At 41.5% G+C, this 14,883-nt stretch overlaps 1 protein-coding gene and 1 gene segment (V, D, J or C); both read right to left on the bottom strand.

Moving 5' to 3' along the window:
* The window catches only part of LOC120989011, a 326,239-nt gene that overhangs the window by 168,277 nt on the left and 143,079 nt on the right, over nucleotides 1-14,883 (bottom strand).
* Nucleotides 225-14,883, bottom strand: part of LOC120989007 — a 769,594-nt gene continuing 754,935 nt past the window's right edge. For all 8 annotated transcript variants that reach the window (XM_040416849.1, XM_040416848.1, XM_040416847.1 and 5 more), the window contains 6 exons: nucleotides 14,176-14,466; nucleotides 13,335-13,664; nucleotides 12,976-13,254; nucleotides 9,412-9,738; nucleotides 8,724-8,884; nucleotides 225-630 (listed from right to left, as the gene is read on the bottom strand). In XM_040416849.1, the coding sequence (XP_040272783.1) occupies nucleotides 622-630; nucleotides 8,724-8,884; nucleotides 9,412-9,738; nucleotides 12,976-13,254; nucleotides 13,335-13,664; nucleotides 14,176-14,466 (1,397 nt within the window). In that variant the 3' untranslated portion in view covers nucleotides 225-621. The remainder of the gene's footprint in view (nucleotides 631-8,723; nucleotides 8,885-9,411; nucleotides 9,739-12,975; nucleotides 13,255-13,334; nucleotides 13,665-14,175; nucleotides 14,467-14,883) is intronic.

The raw sequence follows: 14,883 nt of genomic DNA, 5'->3' as shown, positions 1-14,883 counted from the left end.
GTCGATTCGTATAAAACTTTGTTCTAATACTGTACGGAGCAGGAGCTCCATACAGTATTAGAATGTATTGCCTCCAATGAGCCAAAGTTATTGCTTCGCAAAGTCTTCAACTTCATAAATTAATTTGTACTGTAAAAAAAACATTTCCCGAACTCGGGTTCGGTTCCTAGGTACCACTTGGAACCAAACCTGAGTTCAGGAAATGTTTTTTTTACAGTACAAATTAATTTATGAAGCTCCTGCTTTGTACATTATTAGAACGAAGTTTTATGGGAATCAACTTCGGATGTTTCATTTAAAGCCGATTCGCTCATCCCTAATCAGAATCGTCATAAATGGTCATCAAGAGGATTACAGGGGTACATTTGGTAACTAATTCCTGCCATAACATGTTTGAAAGGGCAGTGTTTGAAATAAAGGATCTTTCCTGCCTCTCTCTAGATGTTTGTTAATGCCATTCTGTTGCATTTCAGTTCCTCTAACTATAAATTTGCAGACATATCTACAGTGTCGATAACATTCACAGCTTGGGTGTTTTAACCACAATATAACCAGGATAGAGGCTCATCTCTTCAGGAAAGGGGATTGATGTGAAGACTCTGTTTTTCTTGTTTCTGTCATTTACTTGACCTAAAATAAGAGTATTATTTAGTTAAAAGGTTTCATGAAAAACAGGTAATATTATTTTTTTTTAAATGGATAACCAAGCCTCTTTCCCTGAGAGATACCTGCTTGCATATTTTACAATGGATAAAAGTATATTTTAATTACAAATATATTTAGATTAAAGCTTACAATGAACTACAGAAAATTTGGTGTATTTATTTATTTTTTAAACTCTCTTGTTGCTCCCTGGGAATCATGTTATGAGATTATCATGGCTTCTTGTTTCTGCTAATAAAGACACAGTAGTCAAAGTAGTTTTATCTAATATATTTATCATGACGTTGTAGAGGGTTTAGGCCCTCAACATAGGTTGCAGAATACGTGTGGTTTTTCCGCAAGGATTACCATGTGGGAAAACCACAGAGTAGTACAGTACCAGCAAAGTGTAGGAGATCAGACAGATCTCACATGTACACTTTGCCGAATTTTTCAGTGCGGAAATTGACCTGCCATGTGCAGGAGTGCATCACCAATAAGGCCAGGTGAGGCAATCGCTCAGGCAGCACCAGGTAGGGGCAAGAGGGGGCAGCGGAAGGGCAATGGGCAATGATCGATTTCATTGTGGAAACGCTCATCTCTACATATTCAACTGCATTGCTGTACTCAGGACAGCAATACAGTTGAATGCTGCGAAGGGGCAAGGGAGCGATGTCTCCCTGGCCCACTGTTTCCTCTAATAGGCTTTAGTCCTAGTTCCTGTAGCCTATCAGAGGCCAGTGTCATCATTATCACTTTGCCTGAGTCAAGCTGCATAGAGCTCAGGGCACAGACTTGAAGAGGTCTGCGTCTTGCACTGCACCAGTGACAGCAGAATGGAGGTAAGTATTTGAGTTTAATATTTTTATTTGGCAGCATAGTGTTGGGCCATAATGGGATGGGGGTCATTATTTTGTAACTGGAGAAAGCACTATGGGGATATAGCGGCTGTAAAAAAGGAGCATTTTTGTACTGGCACACATTAGGGGGCCACTATGGGGACATTCGTTGTACTGGGGTTACTAAAAGGGGTAGTTTTTTGTACTGACACGTTATAAGGGAGCATATTTTGTACCGGCACATAAGGGGGCATTTTTTGTACTTAGCGCACATTGTAACGGAGCATTTATTGTTCTGACACATATTATAAGGAAGCATTTTTGTACTGGCACACATTCTAAGGTGGCCACTATGGGGACATTTCTTCTACATGGGGCACTAAAATGTTTTTTTTTTATACTGGCACACGTCATAACGGAGCGTTTTTTGTATTGGCACACATAAGAGGATATTTTTTTACTGCCACACATTATAATGGAGCATTTTTGTACTGGCACATATTGCAAGGGGGGATTATTTTACTGGCAAACATTATAAGGGGTAATTTTTGTACTGGCACACATTATAAGGGGATATTTTTTGTACAGGTACACATTTTAGGGGGAATTGTTACTACTGGGGGCATTATTACTTCTGGGGGCAAAATGAGGGACATTATTACTATTGGGTGCACTGTTACCAAATTGTGCACTCTGGCAGAGAAGTATTACTATTGGTGGGACTTTTTGGAGGACTGTTACATTGGGAGGCACCCTGGCACAGTATCAGGTTAGCACAATTATTTTTGGATAACACTATGTTTTTGGCACTATAAGGGACACTATTTGCTGGGCATAGTTATTTTTTAGAGCACTGTGTGACAATAATTATTAAAGGGACACTGTCTGTGTGGTACTAGTATTTTCAGGCGGATTAGTATTGGGAAGCACAGTGGGCACAGTATTGGAGGTGGCAGGATGGGGTGTTCAGAAGGTGGGGAGGAGGATGGAAAAGTAGTTGTCAAACTTTGCAGAGACAAGAGAAGACTGAAAGAAATAATCATGGCGGTCTGGTCTGAATTGAGAAGATAAAGAAAGAGGAGACGTCACTGCATGACCCTGTATGTTTTGTAGCGCTGTATGTAATGTTTTCCAAGTATGACTTTAACAGTAGGGCTGAAGGGAAAGGGTTAGGTTCAGAAATTGGCATGGGGGGGACGCCGTTTCAGTTTTCGCCTCAGGCAGCAGAAAGGCTAGGTGCACCCCTGGCCGTGTGGATTTCCAAATCTGCAGCATGTCAATTATGTATGCTGTTTTAGCTGTTGATTTCACCTTTTTCCAATGAAGAGTGAGATCTGCAGCAAAACTTTATCTAATCTGCTATTAGAAATTGTGGATTTTGGTGCAGCTATGGTGCAGAAATGCACAGAAACCCTCATGGAAGTTTATATTGATCTTATATTCGTTCGCCCACATTGTGTGCAGGTGGCCTTACAGAGCAGATATACTAAGGCTAGTTTCACACTAGCAGCAGGGGACTCCGTCAGGCTGTTTCGGCGGGTGAACAGCCTGTCGGATCCGTCCTGCCGCTAGTTCACGTGTGCCCCCGGACTGCCGCTCTGTCCCCATTGACTATAAAGGGGGCGGGGGTGGAGTTTCGGCGGCGGCACGGCAGCGCATGGCGAGAGGCAGCCGGACTAAAAGTACGGCATCCCATTTGAAGCCCCCCTGATGCACCCCTAGAGTAGAAACTACATAAAAGTGACCCCACCTAATAAACTACACCCCTCAAGGTATTCAAAACTGATTTTTACAAACTTTGCTAACCCTTTAAGTGTTGCACAAGAGTTATTGGCAAATGGAGATGAAATTTGAGAATTTAAATTTTTTGCCAAATTTTCCATTTTAATCAAATTTTTTCCAGTAACAAAGCAAGGGTTAACAGCCAAACAAAATGCTATATTTATTGCCCCAATTCTGTAGTTTGCAGAAACACCCCATATGTGGCCGTAAACTACTGTACGGGCACATGGTAGGGCGTAGAGGGAAAGGTGTGCCGTGTGGTTTTTGGAAGGCAGATTGTGCTGGACTGGCTTATTTACACCATGTCCCATTTGAAGCCCCCCTGATGCACCCCTAGAGTAGAAACTACATAAAGTGACCCATTTTAAGAAACTACACCCCTCAAGGTATTCAAAACTGATTTTACAAACTTGTTAACCCTTTAGGTGTTGCACAAGAGTTATTGGCAAATGGAGATGAAATTTGAGAATTTAAATTTTTGGGCAAATTTTCCATTTTAATCAATTTTTTCCAGTAACAAAGCAAGCGTTAACAGCCAAACAAAATGCTATATTTATTGCCCCGATTCTGTAGTTTTCAGAAACACCCCATATGTTGCTGTAAACTACTGTACAGGCACACGGTAGGGCGTAGAGGGAAAGGTGCGCCATGTGGTTTTCGGAAGGCAGATTTTGCTGGACTGGTTTATTTGCACCATGTCCCATTTGAAGCCCCCCTGATGCACCCCTAGAGTAGAAACTCCATAAAAGTGACCCCATTTTAGAATCTACGGGATAAGGTGGCAGTTTTGTTAGGACTATTTTTAGGGTATATATGATTTTTAGTTTATCTATATTACATTTTTGTGAGGCAAGGTTACCAAAAATAGAAATTCTGAAATTTCATCTCCATTTGCCAAAAACTGTTGAGGAACACCTAAAGGGTTAATAAAGTTTGTAAAATCAGTCCCCGAGGTACTCCGGCCTGCTCTTTCCCGGTCAGAAAAGACCAGGGCCTTAAGGACTGCCTCATAGAACTGAAGGAATTTCCCTGTGTTGCCAGCGCTCCGGGACAGCACAAAAGAGTTGTACAAGGCAACCTGCACCAAGTAGACCGCAACTTTTTTGTACCATGCCTGGGTTTTGCGCATGGCATTATATGGCTTAAGGACTTGATCAGAGAGATCAACTCCTTCCATAAACCGATTGTAGTTGACGATACAATTGGGCTTGAAGACCGTTGCCGCGGTACCTCGCACAGGGACAGGGGTGATGCCGTTACCGTGAATTGTGGACAGTACAAGGACATCCCTCTTGTCCTTATATCTGACCAGCAACAGGTTTCCACTGATAAGGGCACGGGTCTCACCCCTGGGGATAGGTACCTGGAGGGGGTGGGTAGGGAGGCCGCTCTGATTTTTCTGCACGGTCCCACAAGCGGACGTGGATCTGGCGGCGAGGGACTGGAACAAGGGGATACTAGTATAAAAGTTATCCCTGTACAGGTGGTAACCCTTATCTAGCAGTGGGTGCATAAGGTCCCACACAAGTTTCCCGCTAACACCCAGAGTGGGGGGACATTCTGGGGGTTGAATACGAGAATCTCGCCCCTCGTACACACGAAACTTGTAAGTGTACCCTGAGGTACTCTCACAAAGTTTGTACAGCTTCAGGCCATACCTCGCCCGCTTAGAGGGAACATACATGGCGGAAAAGAAGTCTCCCCTTGAAAGCAATAAGAGACTCATCAACCGCGACCTCCCTTCCAGGTACATAGGCCTGCACAAATTTGGCCCCAAAGTGATCGATGACCGGCCTAATTTTGTACAGGCGGTCATAGGCAGGATCACCTTGGGGGGGACATGCTGCATTATCTGCATAATGCAGGCATTTCTGGATGGCCTCAAACCGGGAGCGTGTCATGGCCGTACTGTAAAGTGAGGTCTGGTAGAGGATGTCCCCACTCCAGTAATGCCTGACACTAGGTTTTTTGACTAGGCCCATGTGCAGCACGAGGCCCTAAAACATCCTCATCTCGGCTGCACTGACCAGAGTCCAGCCACCGGCCCTAGCCAAAAAGGAGCCCGGGTGTTGAGCAACAAACTGTTGGGCGTACAGGTTTGTTTGCTCCACCATCAGATTTACAAAGTGGTCACTGAAAAAAAGACTAAAGTAGTCGTATTCAGTGAAGCCCCCTGTGGAAATCTGGATTCTTGGTTGACCTACAAAATCAGGAATCGCTGGCTCAAAATGCTCTGGGGTACACCAGACAAGTTCACCGGCAGGGGGCTCAGGTGGACTGATCTGGTGGGCCAGAAAACTAGTACGAGCCCCAGAGCTGCTCGTACTAGTGTGAGCCACAGGGTCCCTAGCATGGCAGTCCCCTTGCTCTGCCTGGCAGCGTCTCCGCCGCCTTGGGGGCTCATCATCATCGCTAGATGATGAGGAAGACGCGGATGACAAAAGGAAAGTGGGGTCATCCTCGTCCTCACTGGGGCTCTTGGACTCGGAGGCAAACTGGGCGTATGCCTCCTCGGCCGAGAACATCCGGCGGGCCATAGGGGAGTGTGTGTGTACGTGTGTGTGTGTGTGCGTGCGTGCGTGTTAAACTTTATTTGGTGTGCGTGTGTGTGGGGGCATGGGTGTTCGTGGACTTACCCTAAACCTAACAGACAAAAAAAAAATAATAAAAAAAAGGCCAAAAAATTTAAAAAATAAAAATAAAAGAATTCGAACTCGCTGTTCAACCGTCCGAAGTTGATCAGCGGTGGGGTGTGCGATGCGTTAACAGTGGCCGGATGCTAAGAGTGCCGGCCACAATCAGCGTACGCAGAAAAATAAAAACTGCTTGCACCCCCAAAAAAGTTGTGGTGGGGGGGCAGGGGGGCAATCTGCAGCACCCCTGGGGGGTCTAGGGTCACACAGCCGTGCTGTGGACCCCAGACACTCGATTTAGGGTGATGCAATCAAAAACTGTGTTGTTTTTCCCCCCACTAAATTTCCCTGAATATCACTCCCTAACCTAACCTGTCCCTAACCTTTGCCTAAATTCCTTGGTGAAGGTGGTGCTGGGCACAGATGGGGGTGCTGGGGCACAGGAGAGGAGCGCTGCAGTAATTTGAATGTCCCACTCCAGCCGACCAATCAGAGCCGATCCTGAGAGGTGACGTCACTATCACCTCTCAGGATTGCAGGATGGTGATTGGTGGTGTATTATCACACCACTGATCACCATCCTGTTCCAGGTTATCGGGTCCACAGAGACTCAAATAACCCGGAAACGCAGGAAACCGCAGGTCTGAATTGACCTGCGGTTTGCTGCTATCGCCGACATGGGGGGGGGGGGGGGCGGTCACAGGCCGGCGGTGATCGGAACTACACATGACGTTCCGGTACGTCATGTGTCCTTAAGTACCGGGACAACATGCCGTACCGGCACGTCATTTGTCCGGAACAGGTTAAAGCTCACTGGCTCTCAGTCAGATGAGAGCTGGTTTTGTATGTCTCATAGTGCACACGGCTGCCTTTGTAAGTATGCTGACTGTACCTGTCTCATTGATAGGTTGTTGGCATACAGCCTTTGTGTGATTGTTTGTTATATGTTGTTTATTGTGTGTTATAGGTAGTGATTTATTTTAAAAATAAAATAATTAATAATAGGTTGGAAAATACTTATAATAAAAGTTTATTAATGATATGTAAAATAGTAACTATAAAGAATAAGAAGGTATGGATGTTAGATAGCATAATAAGGATTCAGAGAAGCTATATATAAGTGAGAAAAGATTAGAGATTTATCTAGTGATAAAAAAATCTAGAATATTTGCTATTACGAAGATATAACAGTATATTCTAGATCTTCGCGAATTCTCAAAGTGCTGATATTCACGATAAAAAAATTGGCTCTCAACACTACTTAGGGGAGATCTAATTGAAATGAACAAATCACAATGGACAGTACAGTGATCTTACCAATGATCTTTTTATACCTAGGCTATAACTATGACAATAGAGCACCCTCCACATCTAGGGTTACGAAGGTTCATCATCAAAATAGACTGGGATTATTTACTGTAAGAGCAGTGACACTATGGCTCCCTCAGCCAGAGGAGGCTGTAATGACTGATTCATTGAACAAGTTCAAGAGTGGCCTGGCTTTGTTTCTTGAAAGTAATATATTACATGTTATTGGTACTAGATTCCATGGGATAACCTAATGTGGAAAGACTGGCATCTAGAGTTTTTTTTTTCCTACCTCTGGATCAACACTTTAGGAGGAGATAGGTTGGACTTGATGGACCTGTGCTTTTTCAACCTTATCAACTATGTAAATATGTAACTAATTATACCTCTGGTGTATATGTTTTTATGAGCAGGACTACATGAGCATTATAGAAGAAGCTTTCCTCAAAGACAACTCCTTTGATATGGGAGAATTGCAATGAGCTGGTTTCTGTGTCTGGCTCCTGATACTCCTGGCAAGTAAATGAAGCTGTAGCCAGCCAGACATCTCCCCTACAGCGGCTGCAGATACTGTAAATGGCCTTTCATGTAATACATGGTTGACTCTCGTCCACCAGAGCATCTTTCTATTTTAGAATAAAAATATATATGAACAGGAGACATATTTCTGAGTCAACCATTCCATTCATATCAGTATACCCCTGTGAACTCTAAGGTTAGCTAGTGATATACTGTAGATCAATAATAGTAAGTTTGATGAACAATAGCTATCTTGCTTGCTTGTGGTCTCCAGGTAGCAACAGAAGACTTTTTTGTGTACTAAACAATCAGAAAAATAAGTAACAATGCAATTAAGGTAATCAAGATACTGTATTTTGCATAGAAGGCGGATTTTATATAGGGCTACACAACATGTTGTCCCAATTCTAGTATGCAGGGTCAGTTTATAGTGAAATTATATCCTGTCATTTCCTATACTCTATAAATGAGTATGATATGCTCATATGGGACAGCACTGGTGTACCCACAGTCTGTATATTAACATATTATATAAATATATAGAATTCATGGTGTACACTATATAACAATACAATATACACTTAAAGGGAACCTGTCACCTTGACAATACAGGGTAATCTGCAAGCAGCATGTTGGAGCTGGAGTTAGTTTTATGGGAAAAGATTCAGTATAACTTGTATTTCATACATTAAAATTTCCGCTCCTTCTGGGCTTTGAAGTCCAGGGGGCGGGTCTATCAGTGATTGACAGCTATCAGTGTATGACAGTGATAGAGGGAAGGATGTCAATCACTGATCGCACCTCCTTCTCTTTCAAAGCCCAGTATAAGCATAGATAAATTAAAAAATTACAAATTATTCTGAATATTTTCCCAAAAACTATATATCACTCTTCTCATTTCCTTCTGCTTCATAACATGCTACCTGCAGCTCAGACACCATGTTCAATGTGACTGATTCCCTTTAAAATTACACACAAACAACAATCTATCTTCATTTACCTTGACACATGTGACAAAGCTGCTGTAGATCAATGTCACCAAGAACAGAACAATAAACGTAGATGTGGTTGTCCACACATTGTTGATCTCTTCTGCCTCCTGTAGCTCTTCCCCTCCATTATCTTCATAGGCAGTATGGATATCTGTAGGCAAGTATCCATCTGTAAATAAAGAATACTGATAAGTATTTTTTTTATAGTGTATCACCACGTTTACTAATGTCTACTTCCAATAAAGCTAACAAGGGCATGTCTTCTGCCAGACAATGGAGTTTTGTAGGAGAGCTTTTTGATGTCATGTAGTATCCGCCTGGTTCCCAGGCTATGAATATTACTATTAGTTTTAAAATTTTGGTAGAAGAGGCAGGTACACTGTCATTAACAGGATTAAATAATAGTAGAAAAATGGGAATCACATTAACACTCTAAGTAGGCACATAGACCATAGAGTCATAAGAATAGATGATCCAGAATTGTTATTAAAAGGTGCACGCAAGTAGTTACTACAACAAATATGTCAGGAGAGGTGACCGGTCCTCTTTAAATAAGAAAAATGGCAGAATCGAGAATTATGATTGATGGTATGTAATTTAAAGTACAGTAAGAATAGCATGTTAGTTATACATAGGTTTACATATGATAATGCATCTTTCACACACAATGAAATAAGTATTCTAATAGTGTTTTACCATTTGATTTGCTGATATTCAAACTGATATAATATTTAGATGAGAAGTGAGCCACCAGGCATGCATAGCTCATTCCTCCAAGCCACTGTTCTTTTGAGATGGATAAATGACTGACATATGAGCACAACTGTTTCTGAGGGTCACAGATAACATCCTTCAGTTGAGGGAAGTCCTGCTTGACTGTGGTGTCATTCTTCTTCCAGGTCACAAGAACATCTTCTGGATAAAATCCGTTGACGAGACAAATCAATGTTTGATGTTCCTGTTCGGTGCTTTCTTTGACAGGGGGCAATAGATAAACCTTGGGCTGTTTTATCATATTGGGGTCTGTGAAAATAAGTAGCTTTGATAAATAAAGCAATTAATCCACATATATGAACTAATAAATAAAGTATGCTTCACAATACTGTATTGACTAACGTTCATTGATCCCACATCTAAGCCCAGGGCAAGATTAACCATTGATTGTTGCACTCTATCACATAATTGCATCTAGCAACTTTTAAATCTTTAGTGACATCCACTGTACACGTGGATACCGGGGTTTTAAATATGGTGCCTTCTCAGATTCTGAGTGGGAACAATAACTGGTGGTTGTCTGTTGTTTTACACAGCATTCACCACTCTGATCAAAGACATTTAACCTTTTAGCTGCTGTTGTCAATTGCAATCACAGCATCTGAGCAGTCAGTTGGAGGGAGGTGCTCCAATTCACTTACCCCCCCCCCATGCATGGGTGATGAGATAGCAGTAGCTGTTTTGTTACTATGACTAGTGTTTAGCGAATTGAACTGTCCAAAGTGGACTTCAATCAGAATTTCAGGAAAAATTTTATTCACCGCAAAGTCGAATTTCCTCGTGCTTTGTGGTAACAAATCAATTTTCCCTGAAATGGGGTAAAAAAAAAAAATCATACTCACCTCATTCATTTGAGCACGAAGAGCCCGCCGCTGCCATCTTGATCGAAGATCCAGCTCAAAATCTCGTGCGCCGGCCGACGTGATGTCATCGCACGCTACATGTGCTGGATCTTCAATCAAGATGCCAGGGACAGGCTCTTCGTGATCAAATGGATGAGGTAAGTATTTTTTTTAAATTTTTTTTTTTTTACTATAGACCTTAATATTAATGTCAGACACCGCAATCAGCTATGAATGCCGCATCTGAGGGGTACAATGACGGGGAGCACCCACTACTTTAAAAAAAAAAGCAATTTGTGATGAAATAATTCATCACAAAGCAAATGTTTTTGTAAAGTTCGTTGAGGCAGCAAAATCAAATTTTCAAGCACATCGCTCATCTCTAGCTATGACATCCAGAAACCTTCTGAAGGCACCCAAGCCTGCCCAACTAAAGTTCCTATTAATTGTGATTTTACCATAGACTGTGATACTATTTGACTGCAATCTATGGTAGCAAAGGTGACCACACAGTACATTGTATGGAATGGTGCCATTAGAAAGTACAACTAAGGGTGGGTTCACACTAGCATTATGGAGTCCATTATGGCTTTCCGTTAAAAACATGGTTATAACGGAATCCATAAGACGGAGGGACGGATCCGTTTTGCTGCCTATAGACTTGCATTATGACAGAATGCAAGACGGAAAACAAAGTCCCGTCAACAGGACTTTGTTTTCCGTCTTGCATAACTGGACCCAGACGGTTCCGTAATGTTTTCCCATAGACTTCTATTAGGACGGAGCAAAACGGAATGCCTCTTAACCCCTTAGCGACCACCTATACGTGTTTTTACGGCGGTCACTAAGGGGCCTTGGGCTGGAGCGCCGCCTTTTTACGGCGACACTTCAGCCCAAGTTAGCGATAAAATCAATCGCTGTAGCTTTCTCCCTCCTCTCATGTAAGAGAGGAGGGAAAAAGTCTCCGGTGCAGCAATCAGGTCCCCCAGCGCTTCTGGCCCTAAGTTGGGTCCCGATCCTCACCCCCCACCTCCCCTTACCCTCAAGAAAGATGGCGGCGGCGGCCCGGCGCATGCGCAGACTGAAAGCCGGCCGCCGCTGCTCACTGCCACTCACAGTAAGGTCTCTCTCCTCAGGAGAGGAGAGAGAAGTTCAAATTATGCCCCGATCGGGTCCCCCAGCACCCCGATCAGGGCAATATGGCCCCCAGATATGTTTAAATAAAGTTATTAGGGCGCCCCCCCCCCCACATATAATTAAAAAAAATATATATATGGCACAGACATGCGCACTGGTTACTGTGCTGAAGATATGCCTTCAGCAGAGTAACCATCAGGGACCAATAATAATGTGCTCTGTAGGAAAAATATGTCTTTAAATTAATACTTTTGTGTAAAAAAAATGAAAATTTAAATTTTTTTCACCTTCTTAGCATTAATTTCTTTAAAAAACTAGTGGGTCGAAAAACTCATTACACCCATAGATAAATACATAAAGGGTCCTAGTTTTTAAAATGGGTTCACTTTTGGGGGGTTCTATTATTCTGACACAAACTTGGCTTGTTGCCGGAAAAAATATGTACTTCAAAAATTTTAAAATTTATGTTAAAATGTTAAGTCTCCTAAATAAAAAGTGCAGCCAAAATAAAGTAAAGATGTGGAAATATATTTCTGATAAAAATATTGAATAGTATTTCTGTATGTATGTGAAATATTGCAGTTGAAAATAGGAAAATGTGCCAATTTTTTTTACAAATTTTCATAAATTTTCACTTTTTTAATAAAGATATGCATATTTTATCGGTAGACTTTTACCACCTAAGTAAAGTATCACAAATGTGACGAGAGAACAATGTCATAATTACTTTGATGTGCAAAACCGTTACAAAGTTATTCTAAGCTAAAATGACACAAGTCAGATTTCCAAAATTTGGCTTGGTCATTAAGGCCCAAACAGGCTTGGTCACTATGGAGTTAAAGGCTTCCGTATTGCATTCCATCCTATGGATTCCGTTATTTTCTGTTATAACCATGTTATAACGGAAAGCCATAGCGGAATCCCTAACGCTAGTGTGAACCCACCCTTATCCTGCAAAAAAACAAGCCCCATATGGCTATGTGAATGGAAAATGGAAGTTGTGGCTGTTGGAAGAGAGTAAAAATAAAAATTGTCTCAGTCCCTAGAAAGTCCCTAGTCATAGAAACGTTCTTTTGATTAAAAAAGTTGTCTCACATAGACAACACCTTTTCATGTTAGGGGGTCCTCAGCTCAGGATCTACCTCAATATGCCAGAATGAACAGCTGCTCTGTACAGACGGCTCTAGTACATGTAGTACATGGATGGCCATTCATCTGAGTGGACGTCATCTACTACTACATTTCCACTTTAGCCACTGGTGCCAATGAAATGCCTGGCTGACCAGGGCTAGCCTGCATAATCAGCTGTTTGCCAGGGGTGCCGTAAGCGGGACCAGGATTGTTACTAAGCTGTTTGTTCCAGCACCCAGATTTTGAAAGAGTTTGCCACTGACAACCCCTTTAAAGAAAAGCCACATTTACACTTTTACACTTCTATTAGAGCACAATTATTAGATGAAAAGTACCTTGCTTGTAGTATATGTAAAACATTTGTGAAGCCACTCACCTGTGGTATTATAAAATTCTTGATTGCAGACTTGTGTTGAGCTTCTTTTCCATTCTTCCAATGGGATTTGTACAGTGACGTGTACTGATTCCACATCCCTGTACAACATTCGTTCATCGTTTCTCTGCCTGGATGTAGCTATTTCTGTCTCATTTAACAACCAGCTTATATCATTGATGCCAACATTGGTTCTACAATTGACAGTGGCATTTTTGGAAAGAAGCAACTCATTGAAGGACGGTTTATGTATATCAGGCTCCAGGGTGACAAATGCTTCTTCTGAAAGGCAAATAGATTTAGCTATATATTTGTCATGACATGTCATATGCAGTGATAGAATATCAACGAGCTATAGTTACCAGATTTGTTGGGAACCCCAGTGATATTCTTAATGATATATTCATAAGAAGAGATATGGGCTACAATGCAGGAGTAAGTTGTGCCTTTTAACCACTCGCTCTTCTGTATTAGCAGCTGGCTTATAGTTGAACATTGCTTTATACTATGGTTGCAGTTGACTTGACTGGAGTTTGAATTGTCTTCCTTGTTTAATGAATCATTGATCTTCCAGGTTACAAAGAGATCTTCTGGATAAAAGTCCATTACCAAACAGGTCAACATCAAAACATTGTCCACCATTGTTTCTTGGTCAGGAGACAGCAGATGTATGGTTGGAACCTTAGTCTCATCTGATTTTGGGGAAACAGAACATACGTATATGCATTGAATTTAACAATATCTCAATATAAAATAATCTGAATTTATAATATACTCTGATATATACATACCAATAAGATCTATACTGATTCTAATATTTATAAAGCAATCCATAAATTAAAGGGGTATTTTCATCTCAGACATTTATGGCCTATCCACAGGATAGGCCATAAATATCTGATGGATTCTGGTTCCACCTCTGGGACCCCCACCAAGAATGGACTTGTCACTCCTCACTCCAAACCACTGGCTGCAATATCCTGGCAACAACAGGTGGTCAGTGGGATGGGCTTAAACACACCATGTTACAGATAGACCTGCATCTATCAGACTTTTATGGCATATCATATGGATCTGAGATGAAAATACTCCATTAACTGTTCAATTCAAAGTAGATATTTGATAAATTGATAATGCAAAGACCTGATATAGAAATACTTTGGACAATACACATACAAGCTGGCATTTGTTAAGGTGACTTACGCTTTGTCCTGACAATAGTCATTTTTCTTTGGAGATTCTCCTGGGCTGGATTTAGTTTGCAGAAGAGAGTTGAGATTTCCTTCCATTCTGCCAAGCTAATGGTGATTGTGCTTTGAATCCATGTTGTGTTGTTATGTATAACTTCAGCTTTTTTCGTTTGTGCTTTCCTTGGATTCTTATTCACTATCCACTGAATGTCAGCATAGACCATATTAGTTCTGCATGAAACTGTTGCATTGTTAGAAAGAAAGAGGTCCCTAAAGGATGGTTTTAGTATGTCGCCATCAGGCTCTAGGAAGAAAACATAGTACCACATTAAACATCAATCTCTAGATGGCCATGAGGAACATGAGGAGAACATGAAGAACTGAGGACATGATATACAAATAGACCTCAGTTTTAGTACATATGACTGGAACGGTATTGGGCTATCTTTTAACACATTTTAATGATCTTCAGAATTTGCGGAATTATCAATGAGATTTTGGGGTGCAGATTCAGCAACATAAATCTGCAACAATATACAGTACAATACATGTGGATGTGGTTTTCAAAACTCTATCCACATGTGGCAGAAAAGTTCTTCCGACCTTGTGTGAACTTACCACAAGGGCTCATGAACCATATTATGGCTTCACACAAATTCTTAGCCATAGAGTTATGCATAAACATAAAAAGGCACCCAGAGATATCTATAGCCGTATTGTA

Source organism: Bufo bufo, chromosome 2 (assembly GCF_905171765.1).
Source record: "Bufo bufo chromosome 2, aBufBuf1.1, whole genome shotgun sequence".
NCBI lineage: Eukaryota > Metazoa > Chordata > Amphibia > Anura > Bufonidae > Bufo > Bufo bufo.
Note: the sequence above shows the minus strand (reverse complement) of the source record. Positions and strands in the feature narration are given on the sequence as shown.